Below are 20,774 nucleotides of genomic sequence, written 5' to 3'. Positions count from 1 at the left end.
CATTAAGCTTGACTAAGGGACAAGTCAGTCTTAAAACCTTACGACACGTTTAATACTTAAATTTGTTTGTGTATAAAAGTAAAACTTTGATATAACTCCTTCAAGAGTTCTGCAAGAGACTCGTTTCTAATCCCAAAAGTTTTGTTCATATCAATATGAACAAATATAAAAATACTTGACAAACATAAAGAGATTTCACACAAATATTTCATATGACATAATACCAAAGTTATAAAGGAAGAAAAATGCCTTCAAATGTAAGATTTTGCAAGCTCTGTTTCTTTGACTTATGATATAGTTGCACTTTTCATGGACACAAGTACTGATTAGAAGGGAGATAACTTTACCAGAGGCTAATGTTAATCTTGATTCCTATTCCGTCTTTTAGTATTGCAGAGTTATCTGCTCTTGTGAGCAGGTATTGATTGTTACGTCATTTGTTTGTGAGAGTTACGTCATCATTTTTTGAGAAAACGACGTAATTTTCTCACACAAACTAATGACCTAACAATCAATACCTGCTAACAGGAGCAAATAACTCTGCAATACGAAAAGACGTAACAATCAATACCTGCTCACAGGAGCAGATGACTCTGCAATACGAAAAGACGGAATAAAGCTTTGTACCACATGTATCAAATACACCTTATAAACTAGAGGAATGAAATGTCAAATGAGTTTAGGTCTCTAACCTAGCAGTCTAATACTGTATTAAATTAACATACAGAAAAACCTCAATATAATGCCACTGGTATCCATTGCCACCTCTCTGTCACATATCACCAAGTATGTCAAAGTCCCCTTTTCTCTCTTTCTTAATTTAACATTCACTTATATTTCCCTCTTTATATTGCCAAACCCCTTTATAATGTCACAATTTTCCTTGAAAAATGATGGCAGTGAAGTGAGGTTATACAGTTTATATACCTAATGATGTCATTCTAGACTTCTAAGGAAAGATCAAACTCAAGATTTAGTGTAGCTGTTCTAGATAAATATAGATATTCATAGAGAGAGGAAGATAACTTAAGATGTACATGCATACAAATATAGATTGATATTAATAGATACAAATGTATATTTGTATATAATGCTTCCCTATAGTTACCTCAAAAAATCCTTCTTACTTCTGCCGCCTTAGAAAAAATCCTGCACATATCCTGGCTACTGACATCAATCTTTAAGACCAGGACCTGGGCTGAGAGAAAAGCAAAGGATCATTGCCAATTTTAGAAAAACTTTAATTGCTGCCTTTACCCATTCACCCCTGAAATTTCAAAATGAACTATTCCAACCTTTGAATTGGAAGAGTTCAAATGTGTCTTCAGGGGTGAATGAGTTAAGTACCACTAGATGAAGAAGAGGTAGGTACAATTGTAGGTTAACAAGTGGTTTCATTTAACCATCTGACAGAGATATCCATGTGTAAGGATTTGTCTGTACATAGAGATGTACTGTCCCGCACGTCTTGTGTGCTTAACGACTAGCTCCTCGCACAACGCCGACTTGCTCCTCAGAGAGTGATTGACATGGTGTAGTCCAAGTTGCCATAGAAACTGTATCACAAAGTCAAAACAGTTGTATATATCCTCATGGTATCTGAAACAAAATTAGGAGCAAAAGTTAATATATTTCCCTCTTTTGTTAAAATCTTGTTTAATATGTTGCAAAATTTACCAAACAGATAATGTGAACTATGCAATATGGTGGTTGTCATGATTGTTTTGTTCTCTCTGTCAATTTTAAGTGAAAATGTTGAAATGGACTATAACCTGTAAGCCATATATTTTAGTACTGATCTATTTTTGTGATTAATTTTGAGGGCTGTAATTCATGTGCAGTGCAAATGAATATTTTGTCAATAAAAGTTAGCAATTGAAACTTTGTTATCATGAGATTATTGTTTTTCTTCACTTTGAAAATAATCCTAACAGCATAAAAAAAATGTTTTAAAGCTAAACATTTTCAGTTCTGAAAATATTTGTTTTAACCCTTTCACCCCTATGTAACTTTAGTAGACTCTACCATGTATTGATCTGGATGAGTCCATTATGGTCTACAGTGGTGAAAGGGTTAAAACCACTAAAAAAATGAAGAAATGAACACCATCAAATATTTTAGCATCAATGTGAAAATGAAGCAACTGATGACAAAAATGCACAATGAGGCTAGCATTGTTGCAGCGAATGACCATACCTGTACTTAGTCCAGCGGTCACTTCTACTCTCCTGTCTCAAATTTGTATCCCACTCTAATGACAAATCTTTATCTCCAGAACTTTGTATCATCTCTATGGCAACGCATTGGTCCCAGCCAGGTGTGTTGATGTTGACTCCATCCTCATCATAGTCAAATGTAACACCTGTGTATATTAAACATCACACCTGTGTATATTAAACATTACACCTGTGTATATATTAAACATCACGCATGTGTATATTAAACATCACGCATGTGTATATTAAACAATACACCTGTGTATATTAAACATTATACTACAAACACTGACATGCACATCAGTCAATGTGGTGTACCTTATTACCTGCAATAAATGCAATTTACAGTACATTGGCGAGACCTGCACCCAGCTCAATGTCAGGATCAACAACCATCGCTGCTCCATCAAGCAGAACAAACCACACTTCCATGTGGCAAGGCATTTTAATATGCCTAGCCACAGTTAGAAAGACATGCAGGTTGTTGCCATAGATCATTGCCCTACATGGGATGAAACGAGACGACGTTCGAGAGAACAGTTTTGGATCACCAATCTACAAACCCGCTACCCTCGAGGTATGAATTCACGAACGATAGGCAGTTGCCATCCGCTCGTTTTCCTTCCAGGGGGCATTTGACCTAATGATGCATTACTGCACAGTTGGTCTGCTATCTCGCTTGCCTGCTGCTTCATGTCAGTGTGTGTGACCAACAGCCGTTGTCAGATTCATTTTGCAGATTTATACAGTATCTTAGCCAGTTCATCTACTTATTCCTCCTGCACTCACTTATTTGATAATTACATGCATTATTCCTGCAAACCAAAAGAGGCGACTAAGTGTGGACCCCCTGCTGTGACTGTTAGATCCCCCGCAAAATTGAGAGGCGACTAATGAGACATTCCGAAGCAAATTGAGATTTTTCACATTTACCGGGCCAGATTTCCACATGCACATGTTCCACGTTTTTGATATCTCATTGACTCACTTTGTGTGATAGTGTATCTTGCGCAAGAATAGGTCCTCTACATCAGCGTTCCTTGTCCGCGATGCTCTCAGCTTAATTGCTGCCTTCGGCTGTCTTTAGCCGAGGGGACTATTGGTTTTATATAATAGCTATATTTTCAATTATGATATATCAGTTATATCTTCTTGTAATATATGTAATATGATGTATATGTACATGTAACTGTTCTGCTTCACTGTGTCTTGAAAAAGGAGCTGATCGCTCCGAAAATTTGACAACCTAAACTTGTCCACACTGTTGGAATTACTTCTTTGCCCCAAACATTACACCTGTGTATATTAAACATCACACCTGTGTATACTAAACATCATACCTGTGTATATTAAACATCACACCTGTATATATTAAACATCACACCTGTGTATATTAAACATCACACCTGTGTATATTAAACATTACACCTGCATATTTCATCCAAACATTACACTAAACTGAAGCTTGTTTTATATAAATCATACACGTGTCATTTCACAAAGACACTAAGTGTTAAATGCAACAAGGACTTATGTATGTTGCTCAAGGCTCCCACATGCTGTAAACCTTATCTTAAGCCTTTCACTACTGTAGACCATAATGGACTCATCCACATCAATGCATGGTAGAGTTTTACTCAAGTTACATAGGGGTGAAAGGTTAAACAAAAGATCTGCAAAGTTTAAATGAATATCTATATCACCTAAAATAAGCACCATTATTGTCTCCTTTTAAAAGCTTTCTAATGGGGATCGAGATAGTCAGCTTCTCCGGACTACACTAAACTATTCTGTCACTTCTATTTTCTTTTTATATTTGCATGTTACTGTCCAAAGTACACGATATATATACATGTTTACCTTGTGAGTCGGTCAACCCTATGTGCAGATTTGATGTATCTGTGTAGTTTCTGTAACAAAAACAGAGTCAAAGGTGTTTAAAAATATTTAACAAGAGAAAAAGATATATTGTCTCCGTCAAATGTGTATATAAAATAACCTCATGATTTACACAGAAATATACATGTGTGGCAGGGTTCAATTGTACATAGGATTAAGGTCGCCTTCTAGCTTCGAGCTAGGGGGAATTTCCCTTTAGCTCAGTGGTAGAGCGTCCGACTAGGAACCTGGAGATCGAGGGTTCGATCCCCGGTGGAAGCACACTATTCTCTTTCCTGTTACACATGTATGTGTTTTATCTTACAGTTATTTTAATAAAGAAGTAGATTTTATTTCAATCAGAGACTCAGGTATGAACAGTTTTGAAGAGTAATTGAACCATGTATGGGACTACAGATAAATCAACAGGAATTAATATAAGCTCTTATCTTGTTTTCCAATACCAGTGTAATTATATATATGTAATTAATATGTTTGAATATTGAATAAATACTGTTTAAACTAAATCATCCTTGATACTCCAGGGGTTATGCTCACTTTCACTCTCTGCCTCCAAAGATTATGTCATAGCAAAATTGAAGGCATCCAGGTAGCTATTTGATTGGTCTCAGGTAAAAAAAACCTGACCAATCGCTAGGCCAATACTTGTTTATTGAAAATTACAGAGGAGCAACAACCGACTTCAAAACACATCAATTTTAATGTTACCCAGCTGCAAGATTTTTTTTATGTTCATCAAAGGATCAAACTATTCTTCTTTTCTCATCCACAAGGTGGTGTACTCTGAGACTTCGATATTGCTATGACATATTTCGGGGGTACACTACAGAGCGTGAAAGTTGGCGTATTTAACCCCTGGAGTATCGAGGATGAAGTCTCTGTGAGTTTGGAAATTTTCAAAATAAAGATATCTGGATGTGTAACCTGGACGTCTAAGCTCACCATATAAACGGTTGCAATTGGTTAATCTAAAAATCTAGAAATAAACTCTTGTAAATTTTCATTTTCTTATCGTTTTCTAAATTCATTTTTATAAGAATAACAACATAAAACCACGAAAGATAATATACGATCATACTATAATGATCATTTAGTCTAATTCAAGGCTCGCTTTCATCCTTTCAAGACATTTCAGGTACTTTTCATCAATTTTAGGGCCTTTTCAAGGCCTGCACGGACCCTGTATTACTCAAATAGTTGGTTTAAATTCTTGACATACTTATTATTATCAGTGTATTTAATGTACTCACTGTAGAAATGTACCTAACGTTGGTTTGATGATGATGGAGAATGGGCGGTGACAGGCCTGTACAAAAGGTGATGGTAAGACGTACGGGGGGATTCGACTTGCACTTTCTCTCGTGTCCCTCCCACACAGGGGGCAGATTTGGGGGACAGAGAAACACAGGATGTTCTGTGTCCGGTCACAATGCTGGAAGCACCTCACTGTAGTCTCATCTGTGGCCATCTTGATCTGTATAATTATATTTTAAGACTCATTATATTTAGAAATGTTAATTGGGATTTCTACTGCCGACTAACAATATAAAATTCTCCTCCTTATCCATTCGTGTTCAGCTTTTATAATACTTGTACACAAAATGTAGAAAAAATGTATCAAAACTTAGATACCAAAAGGTCATACAGGACTAATTTCGAAGTTTTACTTGATACATCAACAATGTACGTATTAAAAGTGTTACAACATTTCAAGACTGACTTGTAAAATAAGTCGTCCTTTTGTCAAGCTATGACTGAGTGAGCGATTTGAATGAAAATAAACAATTTCGTCACATCTGTGTACAAGTAAACAATCTGAATCCCTCACTAAGTCATAGCTCAACAAAGGGACTAGTCAGTCTTGTAGCGTTGCGACGTCCGTGTTCAATATGTACAATGTGTGTATAAAGTAAAACTTTCATATGACATATTTCCAAACTGATGAATCTTATGGAAGATGTACATGTCATACTTGGCTTATTGATAAAACATACTGCTTTTGAGCCAGAATTATATGCTCATCATGGTTTTACTAATTTCTAAAACATCTGTATAGATCTATTTCAAATGAACAAATTCAACGCAAGTTAAGAACATATGACACAAATTTCAACGATGTAGGAAATGTGAATAGATTGTCTGCCACTGTCTGTGATTTCACATGGAACAAATAAACGTTGGCATTGGAAGAATTTCTAACTTAGTTTTCACTCTGTTCCGTTAAATCTGCCAAAATTGATGCATTTAATTCCTGAATTTTTAATCTTCTTTACCAAACAAGTCAGATTTTTTTTTACATTGTTTTTTAAGTACAATTAGATATGTATCTACAATCCGATCCAGAGTATACAGATGTTTTATCTGCCTATTTCTTATAGAAACTACAAAATAAAACCTACATATTCAAACACACAGTCTAATCCAACCAATTTGTTGGATTGAGATGGTGTTGGGTTAGGCAGATTTCACTGTAATGTTGCCTACTGTATAACACCAGTTACAAGTTCATATTACCTTCAAGAGCAGGGGTCTGACACAGAGATACATGTATGTGTATATCTTGTATTTTGCTATATTATGCACCACTATCAGCCACAGCTGTGTCGCACACTATTATTTATTATATACACATCATATATACATGTTAAGTGTAAAGCAACTGCATGTGCGATCAGCCTTCATCCTTAGAGAACCAACATCTCATTCGCTCGGCCCAAGTGTGTGCCCTCAAGCAACACTCATATGTATAGTATCAGACTTAAGACAGTCTGAGCTCCACCCTTGTCAACCCTCGGGGTGAACAAAGCAATTAATTATTAACTGTGTATATATATAGCATTATGAATGCAATACGACGATATAGCACAGGAGCCTCAAATTCTACCAAAAAATAATTATAACAGTAATACAAAGAAAACTATAAAATGCTTAAAAAAATAGGCGATTTTTTGTATTACTGTTATAATTAATTTTTGACATTATTTCAGGCTCCTGTGGATTATTTATGAACTCTGAAAAGTAAGACTAGATTTTGTTTTCTGTATGATCTAATTGTAAAAGAACTCTTAACCATGTAGGCCTATATGTGTTGAAATATGTAATAATTTCAATTCATCGCTTCCCCTTTTTTTGTTTTAAAATTACCAATGACATACCTACACAGAAATTAAGACCTACCTGTCAGCCTGTGTACAGCTCCAAATTGAACAGCATATCACGTGGGCGTCTATAAATAGTTACCGTAAAGTATTCCCTGTCTGATATTGTCAAGCATCAAGGTGTTTGTTTATTAAATTAATCATTTTTTAAAATGTATTACAGTTGAATGACTTGTAAGTTTATAAAGTATTTTCAGACAAATGTGTAGTTTATTCTTTTGGAAAGGTCTTTACGACAACACAAAAAATGATACTTTTGATCAGCGTGACAACAACGTTTTGTTAACACCTACGAAAATACAGAACATTTAAAGATATAAATAGACCAAGTTAATATAATTGTTTTGCTTTCGTTTTTGACACGTGTAAACAAAGAATATGTTTTTTCACTTATTTCTACATTAGATCGGTTTTATTCAGATATGTTTAATTTTAAATGATCCAAAATAATCTGCTCTACTTTTCGCAATGTTGGCGCCTGTTTTAAAATCGAAAGGTGACAATATAGAACGTTCCGTGTCCTACACGAAGATAAGATTTTGTCAACATGGCGACCTATGATTTGAGAAGTCGTAAGCTGCAGCAGCAGAATACAGATAGAGCGGACATGAAAGAAAGTAGTTCTAACAAAACAGATACGTCGAAATTATCATTTGCCGACGAGGAAGACAAACCCATGATGTCAAAATCTGCTGACATAAAGATATTTGGACGGTCGTTCAATTCGACTATAGTAGCAACACATGTGAACATTTTCCTATATGCAACATGTTTTTGGATCCAGACTGGAGCACTGCCTGTTAGTATAGTATAAGAAGTTGCCATGTGAAAAAGTCAATGTTTTGAATGGGGTTACAATGTCTACCAACAACGAATGGATAGTATGAGCTATATAGGTGCCTAGCTAGTTAGCTTTTTAAAGATGGGAGTTGCTATCTGTTACTGATAGTACTGGTGTTAGTTTTATATTTACACTGTGTTTGTATAGCAGAGCTGGACGGGGTAGATCGTTGGTGACCAGGAAGCTCAATTGGTAGAGCATCTGTCTAGAGTTCGGATAGCCTGAGTTTCCTCTGGCCCTAACAACGGACCTCGACATTTTGATCACATACAGATGTCTGGCGTGGGGCCAGAGTGCACTGCTATATGAAAACGTGAAATCCTCCAACATCGTTTATTTTGGTATCAGAGAGTTATGAGGTGCTGACAACAAAAATCTACTATGACATAACACATACCTCACATATATCGATAAATGGATTATTTATTGATCCAAATCCGCTCTTATTAATAACACCATTTTTGTAGGTCATAGGGTGACTAATCAACAAACCATACCAAAAACCGAATATATTATTCTTGTTTAGAAGATATCCGGACAGTGTCCTTTTGTTGATTAGTCACTCCACGATACCAATTGGTGTCGGGGAATTCCACATTTTCATAATTAATAGCAGTGCATGCGCTCTGGGCCCCACACCAGACATCTATATGTCAAAATGTGTAAGTCTGGTGTTAGGGCCAGAGGAAACTTGGGCTAGAATTTGGAGGGTCCCAGGTGGTGCCATTGACCAACCCTTGTTTCAAGCATGAAGCATTTGATGTATTGCTTGGCAAGGGGATACCCGGACCTTGGTTTTTTACAATGTAAATAATAGTGTTTTTTGGGGCAAAGCGGAAGGAGGAATGTAGCGGAACTGGTTTGGGTCAATGATCAGCAACTACGTAGCTCAATTGGTAGAGCATCTGTCTAGAGTTCAGAGGGTATTTGGTTCGAACCCCAGTCTGGCTGTGCTCTTTGCATCATCTGTAACATATGTTCAGTTAAAAGAATGTTAAAATCAATTTTCAGGCCCTATTTAGAAATAGACTAAGACCATCATTATGAGACCAATAATAAGAGTATATACTAACAAGAAATATTCCCTCTTTGATATGAACCATTGGAGGTAATTGTAAAGACACTGGTATAATGCCTTCCCTTGTTATTCAAATATTTTACCCTCCAAAAGTTGAAGAGATCAGTATGTCTATATGACCAGAACATAGAAATAGAAAGAATATTTATATGAACTATTAAGAAATGAAATGATGCAAAATGCTGCTATTGAAAAAAGAAAAGAGGAGATATGTTTGAAGAAGTTAAGGATTCATTATCTTTTTTTTTTTAGGTTTCACAACAGTTGATAATATCTTACGATTACATTTGTTTTGCAATAAAATTTATCATTGAGAATATCATTATATAGGGGTAAGGTCTGTTTTGCATTATTTTGAGGGAATATGATGTATGCAGATATTTGAAACTTACTGATAATGAGTTATCTCCATTTTGCAGTTAATCCTCTGTGATGTTGTTGTCTCTATTGTGAATGTTTGTTGCAGTGATATATATTCTATTGTTGTAGTGAAATATTCTATTGCTGTAGTGATATATTCTATTGCTGTAGTGATATATTCTATTGTTGTAGTGATATATTCTATTGTTGTAGTGATATATTCTATTGTTGTAGTGATATATTCTATTGTTGTGGTGATATATTCTATTGTTGTAGAGATATATTCTATTGTTGTAGTGATATATTCTATTGATGTAGTGATATATTCTATTGTTGTAGAGATATATTCTATTGTTGCAGTGATATATATTCTATTGTTGTAGTGATATATTCTATTGTTGTAGTGATATATTCTATTGTTGTGGTAATATATTCTATTGTTGTATTGGTATATTCTATTGTTGTAGTGATATATTCTATTGTTGTAGTGATATATATTATATTGTTGTAGTGATATATTCTATTGTTGTAGGGATATATTCTATTGTTGCAGTGATATATATTCTATGGTTGTAGTGATATATTCTATTGTTGTAGTATATTCTATTGTTGTAGTGATATATTCTATTGTTTTAGTGATATATTCTATTGTTGCAGTGATATGTTCTATTGCTGCAGTGATATATTCTATTGTTGTGGTGATATATTCTATTGTTGTAGTGATATACTCTATTGTTGTAGAGATTTATTCTATTGTAGTTGTGATATATTCTATTGTTGTGGGGATATATTCTATTGTTGTAGTGATATACTCTATTGTTGTAGAGATATATTCTATTGTTGCAGTGATGTATTCTATTGTTGTAGTGATATATATCACTGCAACAATAGAATATATCCCTACAACAATAGAATATATCACTACAACAAAAGAATATATCACTACAACAATAGAATATATCACTACATAGAATATATCTCTACAACAATAGAATATATCACTGCAAGAATAGAATATATCACTGCAACAATAGAATATATCGATATATTCTATTGTTGTAGTGATATATTCTAATGTTGTAGTGATATATTCTATTGTTGTGGTGATATATTCTATTGTTGTAGTGATATAATCTATTGTTGTAGAGATATATTCTATTGTTGCAGTGATATTTATTCTATTGTTGTAGTGATATATTCTATGGTTGTAGAGATATATTCTATTGTTGTATTGATATATATTCTATTGTTGTAGTGATATATTCTATTGATGTAGTGATATATTCTCTTGTTGTAGAGATATATTCTATTGTTGCAGTGATATTTATTCTATTGTTGTAGTGATATATTCTATTGATGTAGTGATATATTCTCTTGTTGTAGAGATATATTCTATTGTTGCAGTGATATTTATTCTATTGTTGTAGTGATATATTCTATAGTTGTAGTGGTATATTCTATTGTTGAAGTGATATTTTCTATTGTTGTAGTGGTATATTCTATTGTTGAAGTGATGTATTCTATTGTTGTAGTGGTATATTCTATTGTTGAAGTGATATTTTCTATTGTTGTAGTGGTATATTCTATTGTAGTTGTGATATATTCTATTGTTGTGGTGTTATATTCTATTGTTGTAGTGATATATTCTTTTGTTGTAGTGATATATTCTATTGTTGTAGGGATATATTCTATTGTTGTAGTGATATACTCTATTGTTGTAGAGATTTATTCTATTGTAGTTGTGATATATTCTATTGTTGTAGTGATATACTCTATTGTTGTAGAGATTTATTCTATTGTAGTTGTGATATATTCTATTGTTGTGGTGATATATTCTATTGTTGCAGTGATATAGTCTATTGCTGCAGTGACATATTCTATTGTTGCAGTGATATATTCTATTACTGCAGTGATATCTTCTATTGTTGTAGTGGTATATTCTATTTTTGTAGTGATATATTCTATTGTTGTAGTGATACATTCTATTGTTGCAGTGATATATTCTATTGCTGCAGTGATATATCACCACAACAATAGAATATATCACAACTACAATAGAATATATCTCTACAACAATAGAATAAATCACTACAACAATAGAATATATCACTGCAGCAATAGAACATATCACTGCAACAATAGAATATATCACTGCAACAATAGCATGTATCACAACTACAATAGAATATACCACTACAACAATAGAATATACCACTACAACAATAGAATATATCACTGCAACAGTAGAATATATCACTGCAACAATAGAATATACCACTACAACAATAGAATATACAACTACAACAATAGAATATATCACTGCAGCAATAGAACATATCACTGCAACAATAGAATATATCACTGCCACACTAGAATATATCACTACAACAATAGAATATATTCTATTGTAGTTGTGATATATTCTATTGTTGTGGGGATATATTCTATTGTTGTAGTGATATACTCTATTGTTGTAGAGATTTATTCTATTGTAGTTGTGATATATTCTATTGTTGTAGTGATATATATTATATTGTTGTAGTGATATATTCTATTGTTGCAGTGATATATATTCTATTGTTGTAGAGATATATTCTATTGTTGCAGTGATGTATTCTATTGTTGTAGTGAGATATATTCTATTGTTGTAGTGATATATTCTATTGTTGTAGAGATATATTCTATTTTATTGTAGTGATATATATTCTATTGTTGCAGTGATATATTTTATTGTTGTAGTGATATATATTCTATTGTTGTAGTAATATATTCTATTGTTGTAGTGATGTATTCTATTGTTGTAGAAATATATTCTATTGTTGTAGGGATATATTCTATGGTTGTAGAGATATATTCTTTGTAGTGATATATTCTTTTGTTGCAGTGATATATTCTATTGTTGTAGTGATATATTCTATTGTGGCAGTGATATATTGTATTGTTGTAGTGATATATTCTATTGTTGTAGTACCTGACCAAGAAGCTGGGAGTGGACATGGTGGTGTTTGGTTACCTCCAGACGACCTTTGCCATTGTCCAGCTCGCAGGCGGTCCATTGTTCGGACGATTCGGTGACCTGTTTGGAGGAAGAGCTGCCATGATGCTGGCATTTGCCTCAGCTTCTGCAACATACCTCTTCCTTGGTCTTGCTGACAGCTTTCCTCTACTGTTCATATCACGTCTCCCATCAGTGTTTATGCATGCAATGCAAGGTTTGTGTTATAAAAAATAGAGGTCGTTTTACTGTTTTTACCTTGCAATATGGCCAGGGAGGCAACACAAAATCACTGATTCAAAGTAGGGATGGGACAATAAAATTACGTTTTTGGAATTTCTACTGAATTCCAATTGATATTGGTGGGCTTATTACCAGGCATGGGCTTATTGTAGGATAAATACAGTAATTATGTGTGACTGCTTTTTTGTAGACTTTTACCTCTTTTTGTAATACTGTGTTTACATTATTGCTCTAATATGTTGAAAACACCTGTTCACATCTTAGTCCCTTTATCACTAAAGTAGATGACATTTAGTTTTTCTTGTGTAATGCTCTCTGAAAATGTTCAAAGGACTATGGCATTTTGAATTAATACATTTTGAGCAGAATACTGAATAAATCTTTGGCATAAACAACCATGATGAAATTAAATTTGACTTGGATAGCAGCATGGTTGCAAAATATGACATCATTGTGCCGTGCAGCTACAGAACAGCTGGTCACGTCTGTATTTTAGGCTCTTTGCACAAACGTCATATACATACCACCCTTAATTTATTCATTTATGTGCACATTGAGATGATTATCTTCTTGCTTAATGTATAATGGTGATTGTAAGCCATTTTTGTTTCACAATTATAACTAATACTTTTATCCATATGTTGTAAAGCGCTTTAGAGTAATTTTACAAATTATATAGGGCGCTGTATAAATGTTGTATTTTATTATCAATAATATCGAGATATATTTTTTTTTGTTTTTTGTTTTGTTCGTAGCTGGTCAGATGATCGTGACAGACATTGGAGACAAACAACAGCGAGCAGGGTCGCTAGGCATGCTGGGATTGTCGTACGGACTCGGAATGGTAGTGGGCCCATTCATTGGGGGACTGATATCAAAATACTCTAGGTAAAATATGACATTTCACCTTTTGAAATTTTCACCTCAAAGCAAATCAGAAGTCATCACTTTCGGAGATAAAGCTCTGCTGTATGAATATTTGAGTTAGCTCTGCTGTATGAATATTTGAGTTGAATGTCGATTTCATGCAGTTGTGAAGAAAATTATCTTCTATTTATAGTAACGATGATCTTGACTTTTAACTTTAGAAGTAGTTTCAAACAAGCTCTTTGGCTTTTGGAAGCAAAAGTATGCAATTTGAGCTTGATTTACCAAAGGAAAGTTTACTAGTATTTGTGGGGAATTAAATCAGGAGAGACAGACAGTAAAACAGACCGTCAGGAATGGTACTACTGTATAGTTGCTAATATTCACAAAGGTTTTACATAAAAAATCGGTCATACAAAATAAATAAATCCGTCAGCCTAATTATCTTGTTTGTCACAATGAAACCATTTTTGCATACTATTAGCCTTGTAGGCATGAATAAGTAAGCTTACAGATAAACTTCAGCAGAACAAAGAAATGTGTACAGTTTAAATCCTAGACAAGTGAGGAAGTTCTACACTGTTCGTGTAGAAAGTAAAACTTTCATGTTTTATTGATACCGGTTAGTAAGAAAGCCTTTTTCAGCATTTCTTTGTCCCGCTCAAGTTTTTGTACAGCTGACACAAGCCATCTCGATGAAATGGCTTGATTGCGTGATGCGCAAAATTAAACTACTGCAAATAAGTTCTGGACACAAAATCGTGAAATTTTAACCCCACAAAATTTAACATCTTAACAATATTTAATGCCAGAAAATGATGAATTCAGAGAGGTATATTTAGGAGGTATTCGACGGTTTATAAGATATGACGTATTGTACTATTCTTGACTTGTTGCGTTCTCAGTGAGCAGACGGCTGCGTTTGCAGCCTTTACAGGATCTGTTCTCTCTATATTGGTCGCCTACTTCTTTATACCCAAGACAACCAAGAAAGTAACAGTAACCAGCACAATTGAAGGTATTTATTAGAAACCAAACGAAATATTGAAAGAAATGGTGTTTTGCTATGAAAGGGTTGATTGTCTAAAAATATTTAGGAATATTGTAAAAATCATTCTCTTTCAATATGTTTTTCTATTCACTGTTAAAGCTTTCACCGATCAAGATTTACTTGTTCACTTAGCTAGCCAACACAGTAACATGATAGGTAACGGATGGTTACATGAGTGCATGTATTATGTTATAACTGGAAGTACATGTTTTTTTTCCAGAAAAATCGTCATCTGTTTTTGACTTCAAAAAGATTGCAAAATTGGTAATGGCTCCAGGTGCGCTCTTTCTGTTGACCATCCGAGCCGCAGCAGGTATGCTGTCAGACAAAATCAACACAAAACAAGTATCTTATTTTCCACATCAACCCAAAAATAACCTTTACCCACCTTTTTTGTCACAAAGGTCAAATATGAGGAAAACTTCAAGCATCTTCTATAGGCCTGGAGTAGTTATATTAGGAATGTAGGATGCTGGGATAACATGCTATAAAGTCTGTTCAATGCCATTAGGCTATTTAGTAAAGAATGTAAAATCTTCTGACAAAGATCTATCAACTTTGAGCATTAGCTTGCTTAGGTCACGCGTGAGATGTGTTTAACAAACATAGCATTTCAAAGCAACTTCTTACATTCAAGCTTGCATCATAAAACTAGGTAACACCATTTGGGAATGCTTTTTGGACAAAGTTTGATATTAACTCATTCACCCCTGAAGACACATCTGAACGCTTCCAATTCAAAGGTTGGAATAGTTCATTATGAAACTTCAGGGGTGAATGAGTTAAACATACTAACATGCATTGAAAATGGAGCCAGCACTCCACTCTAAAAATAGACAAAATAAACTGCTTTTGGAAGTTTTAGACAAACTTTGGTAGTAAACAACTTATATCTCAGGAGCAATGGACTGAAACTCAAAAGATAAACAAAAGCAATATTAATCTGCTTAATAACTGCATACTCTTGGCAGTTCTATAGAATTGACCCAAGTGTTTGATTGTTTGTGCCACTGTTTTTTGTGTAGTTGCTGATTTGGAGGCGCTGTAGTCTAGTGGTAGGACGCCGGGCTCGTGACCAAAAGGTTGCGGGTTCGAGTCACGGCACGGCACTTTGTTGTATCTCTGAGCAAGATACATTGCTCCTCTTGTTCCAGTCTACTCAGCTGTAAATGAGTACGTGGTTGGGCAGTGCTAAAATTGTTGAATGCTAGCTGTGAGCGCCGAAATGGCAGCCCCGGCTGTAGGCTCCCCAGGGAGTTGAGAAAGCTATTGGCTGGTTGCAAAAGCCCTATAGCCACAGATAATAATTTATGAGTAGCTTTGAGATGACCTACAAACTAGGTTGTGATAAAGCGGTATATAAGAACCTCAAATTATTATTTATTATTGGTATTATTGAAAATGGAGCAAAAACTCCACGGGCAAAAATAAACTGCATTGATAAGCTTGACAGTTCTATAGAATTGACCTAAAGGTTTGATTGTTTGGGCCACTGTTTGTTGTGCAGTAACTGCTTGTACCAGGTATTTTAGCTCCTGTGTGTAATTGTTTGGATTGCGAGTATTCCTGTGTACAACTTAGGCTACATGTCTTTTGACATTTTGTAATCAGTTACTTTGATTCCTTTCTCCCCACAGGTATACCCATCGGTGTATTCCAGAGCATGTTTTCTGTGGTTGCCTTGGAGACATTTAAATTGCCACCAGAACAAAATGGCTACATTCTTTCTTATATTGGAGTTTTAACCATGGTAGGTACACAGATTCGAACCCACTTTATATAACAAGTGTTAATTTCAATAAACTAAAAACTTAAACTTTTTAAATTCGAAATCTTTTCTTAAAATCTGTGTCATATATAAAATATAAATATTGTATGATTTTGACAGTCATATGACAGTTTGGGGACAGTCAGACACCAAAATGTATAATTTTTACTATGTATATACTGCCCATTTGATATCAGTTGTCCATACTTTACCAGTCCTGACGTTTGCCACCTCTTTCCTGGATGTGATATTCCATTGAGTTTAGCAGAAAAACCTGTTTTAGATACAATGTATTTGAAAACAAAGAAATTCAGTGTTTTCGGTTTTCAACTGCTGTGCATGGAGCTATTGTTTTGTTCATATATTTAGCAAATTATTACATGTCAAAAAGAAACAGCTAAAACTTTCCTCATTGTTATTTGTTTCAGATTGTACAAGGTCTAGGTGTATCTATACTGACAAAGAAATACTCGGAAACCTCCATTTTAAAATGGTCCTCATTTTCCCTCATATTCTCCTACTTGGCCTTGGTAAGTATATACTTGTAACCTTGATTATAAGAATCTTCCTGTTTCTTGAAAAATTGTCATTTATTTCTAAATATTTTCTTCGGGTTGGTAAGTATGGATTACGGCAGATGAATGAAGCAATCTGGATATGCTGCAGTGGGCCAGTTCTAAATCGAGATGAGGGGGCTCAAATACTCTCACACATCTTTTACCAAGTATTAAACAAAGCGTAGCTGAATCGAGTCATTTCGGTACATATATAACATCTATTGTACATACGCTTACAGCCCAGCCGAATCATCATCAATTTGTGGACAACTCTTACATATTTTACACCTTTGTGTACATAGGTACGCTTCACTGGTCATTTGTTTGATGAAGGTGACAGAGTACATACTGTACTAGTCATTGTAACATCATTTATAAACACTGTTTGGTTGTGCTACATGAATCTTTTCATAATCCATACTTACCAACCTGAAGAAAATGTTTAGAAATATAGAATTTTCAGTTTTCCTGGTTTTTTGACCTGCCTAGTGCTTTATTTTACAGCAAAGTTGTACTGGTTTGACCTGACTTTAACTTTGTGCTTTGTGTTACAGGCCTTTGTCACCGATGTCCAACAACTTTGTATAGTGATAGCGCCGTTAGTAATGGGACTTGCCTCCTCCAATATCGTCATCAGCTCAGCTCTCAAATGAACAGTGTCCGAACTTGACACAGGTAACAAGAGTCATCTCCATTTCACTCTAATTTCCTCACCTTTAAAGTAATTTATCTCCCCTTTGTATTAATACTTCAAACGATAGAACTTGTTTCCTCCATTATAATCTCACAGTGTCTGTAATTGATCCATCAAACAAGAGCTATCTCCCTTTCACAATTCTTATCTCTCCATTTTTAGCCCACCATCATCTGATGGTGGGCTATTCAAATCACCCTGCGTCCGTGGTCCGTCGTCCATCCGTTGTCCGTCGTCCGTCCGTAAACAATTCTTGTTATCAGTATTTCTCAAGAAGTAGCAGAGGGATCTTTCTCAAATTTAATATGCAGGTTCCCCTTGGTCCTTAGCTGTGCAGGGCAACTTTTGAGACTGATCGGATAAACAACATGGCCGACAGGCAGCCATCTTGGATTTTGATAATGAAAGTTTGTTATCGCTATTTCTCAAGAAGTACCAGAGGGATCTTTCTCAAGTTTTATATGTAGGTTACCCTTGGTCCTAAGCTGTGCAGGGCATTTTTTTGAGACTGATCAGTATTAAGTTTAGATCAAAAGTTACCTCAAGGTGCATTTACTGTTAACATGACTCGATCAAACAGATTAGAGGAAAGAAGAGAAAAGATCGAACTTACAAAGAACTAATGAAGATGGTACAAAGGTGGGCGCCAAGATCCCTCTGGGATCTCTTGTTAGGGATTGATCTCCCCTTAGTTATAGGGCTACTAGTTCTGGGCCGTTTTCGTTTATTGTGGTCCAAATAGTTGAATTGGTTGGAACAGATTTGTTCCTTTATGAAATAATGTCGGACCTAGTAATCTGATGCTAGACCTGCATAAACATTTGCATGCCTACTAGTATTAATACCCGAAATGTTACATTTAAAAACAGACAAACTGTTTGTTCCACATAAACAAACAGGTCCCTAGTTCTGGTTGCCTGATCTTGCCTCCTGGCATAAATTTCATCATCTAAGATTCCATTCATAGTGTCCGAAATTGAATTATTATCTCCCCCTTGCACAGTAATAGTGCTTAAAGCAATGCGACATGCATCCTTTGATACCATCAATAGCTCAGCGTTTGCACACACAGTGTCTCATTTGGTTTCAAGCATCAATGATCCAAACGGTTTATAGATGTTGTATAAATGTTGGATGCAGCCCCCTGCAGACAGCTCAAGGGCCCAAAAGGGAAATATAAGAATAAAAGACTTCTCCTTCAATATGTGTGACAGAATTTTAACCCAATTTGGTTTAGCACCACTGGGTAAAAGGCACCTAAGATTGTATACAGTAAACATTGTTGTGCCCTGGGGTAGAGGGGAGTGCTCAATATGCTGGTCTGTGCTAAATCTTCAAAAGTCTAATCCGGCAGTACAGATAAAAAGATTTTGACCAATTGTGCCCTGAAGCATTAAAGAGAAGGGAATTCTTATTTGTTTAGACAAGTGGTTTGGCCTTTTGGTGCAGAGGGATGCGTCCCAATAAAGGAAATAGAGATAAATCTTTAAAATATCAATATCAACGATTTAAGTATGGTGCAAAGTATCTCTTGGGCAAGGGGACTTAATATGTCCTCCTAAAAAATATGTTTGGACCCCTGAATGAAGAGTGGAGGGCTAGTTTAGGGAAATTATCAATTAGAAAGGCAAAGGGGGAAAGAGGGGAGTAAATGTTGTATATGTTAATGAATTCTTTAAGCCCACTGAAAAATCTGTTTTCCTTCTAATAGAGAGTTGATGTGGACTATCAACTGTTAACAGTCTCATGTGAAATTTAAATCGTGTGAATTTGTTCATGAATTAAAACCATTTTAAGATTCACTCCCAAAATGGAAAGTTCTGTACAAAATCTTTTCCGCTTGATTTGTCTATGTGAATATCACTTGATTTAATTCTCTCTATAGGTGCGATGCTGGGACTAAACATGGCCGTCAACTCACTGATACGCTCGCTGTCCCCCACAGTAGGCGGGATGCTCCTCAAATACTATGGCTTTGCTTCATTTGGTTATTTGGGATTTGTAATGTTGACTGGAGTAACTATATTTCTGTTTTTTAAAATGAGGGACATTTGATCTGAGATTGTTTTAGGGTGGTTTTTTATCGTCTATTTAACAATTTTAAAAGCCACTAATATACCAGTCTGGAGATAAAGTGGTTTTATAATAATTTATGTTTTATTAACCAGATATTTAGATTGAGATTGATATTGATATAAAAAATGTATGAAAATGTAGGGCACTGTTTTATTGTTTCTCTGTATGATAATTAACCCTTTCACCCCTATGTAACTTTAGTAAACTCTTCCATGCTTTGATCTGGATGAGTCCATTATGGTCTACATTGGTGAAAGGGTTAAGGATCACTGTACCACTGCTGAAAGCTACAATTTTCAAATTGAATCCTTTTACTGGCATAGCAATAGGTTTAACCCTGTCACCACTGTAGACCATAATGGACCCAGCCAGATCAATGCATGGAAGAGTTTACTTAAGTAGCATAGGGGTGATAGTACAAATTGTAAAGGTGAAATAATCAAAAGTTGGAATTCAACGACTGTGTTCTTAGATGAAAAATGAAAAAGAGGGCGATAGTAAAGGTGAAATAATCAAAAGTTGGAATTCAACGACTGTGTTCTAAGATGAAAAATGAAAATGATCAGGTCAGGATTCAAATCCTGGATCCCTGCACACAATGCTGTGACTCGAATCAAACTACCTGATTTATGGTAGTTCCCGTGTCCAGTCTCACGTCAGTGATATTCAAAGGTGATGTTACTCTATATATATGTTCTGTAGTGTTTCGCTTGGAGTACAAAAGGGATATAAAAAATTATTGTTTTGCATAGCAATTGTACTTTCAAATGCAATATAAATCTCTTCCTCGATATCCAGGGGTTACGTTCACGTTCGCTCTCTACACCCTGGAATATGTCATAGCAAAATTAAAGGCACTAAAACAGCTGTTTGATTGGTCTCAGGCTAATACCTGTACTCTGAAGATTACAAAGGAGAGACGCCCGACTTCAAAGCCTGTCATTTTTTACCTTACATGATCGACCGCGAGA

General features: G+C 35.0%; 2 protein-coding genes across 2 annotated transcripts; one reads left to right on the top strand and one right to left on the bottom strand.

The window, feature by feature from the left end:
• Positions 1-545: 545 nt before the first annotated feature.
• Positions 546-7,335, bottom strand: LOC110465792 (MKRN2 opposite strand protein-like). The gene is made up of 5 exons (XM_021521885.1): positions 7,293-7,335; positions 5,366-5,589; positions 4,077-4,126; positions 2,197-2,362; positions 546-1,599 (listed from the first exon to the last, which is right to left on the bottom strand). The coding sequence occupies exons 2-5, from the start codon at positions 5,581-5,583 to the stop codon at positions 1,395-1,397; spliced, it is 639 nt and encodes a 212-aa protein (XP_021377560.1). The 5' UTR covers positions 5,584-5,589; positions 7,293-7,335; the 3' UTR covers positions 546-1,394.
• A 272-nt stretch (positions 7,336-7,607) lies between these two features.
• Positions 7,608-19,698, top strand: LOC110465834 (solute carrier family 22 member 18-like). The gene is made up of 9 exons (XM_021521942.1): positions 7,608-8,072; positions 12,521-12,764; positions 13,546-13,678; positions 14,563-14,675; positions 14,929-15,021; positions 16,346-16,458; positions 16,905-17,006; positions 17,588-17,708; positions 19,613-19,698. Exons 1-8 carry the CDS (start codon positions 7,821-7,823, stop codon positions 17,684-17,686), a joined length of 1,149 nt encoding a protein of 382 aa, XP_021377617.1. The 5' UTR covers positions 7,608-7,820; the 3' UTR covers positions 17,687-17,708; positions 19,613-19,698.
• Positions 19,699-20,774: the final 1,076 nt, after the last annotated feature.

Source organism: Mizuhopecten yessoensis, unplaced genomic scaffold, assembly GCF_002113885.1.
Source record: "Mizuhopecten yessoensis strain PY_sf001 unplaced genomic scaffold, ASM211388v2 scaffold11101, whole genome shotgun sequence".
Lineage (NCBI taxonomy): Eukaryota > Metazoa > Mollusca > Bivalvia > Pectinida > Pectinidae > Mizuhopecten > Mizuhopecten yessoensis.
Note: the sequence above shows the minus strand (reverse complement) of the source record. Positions and strands in the feature narration are given on the sequence as shown.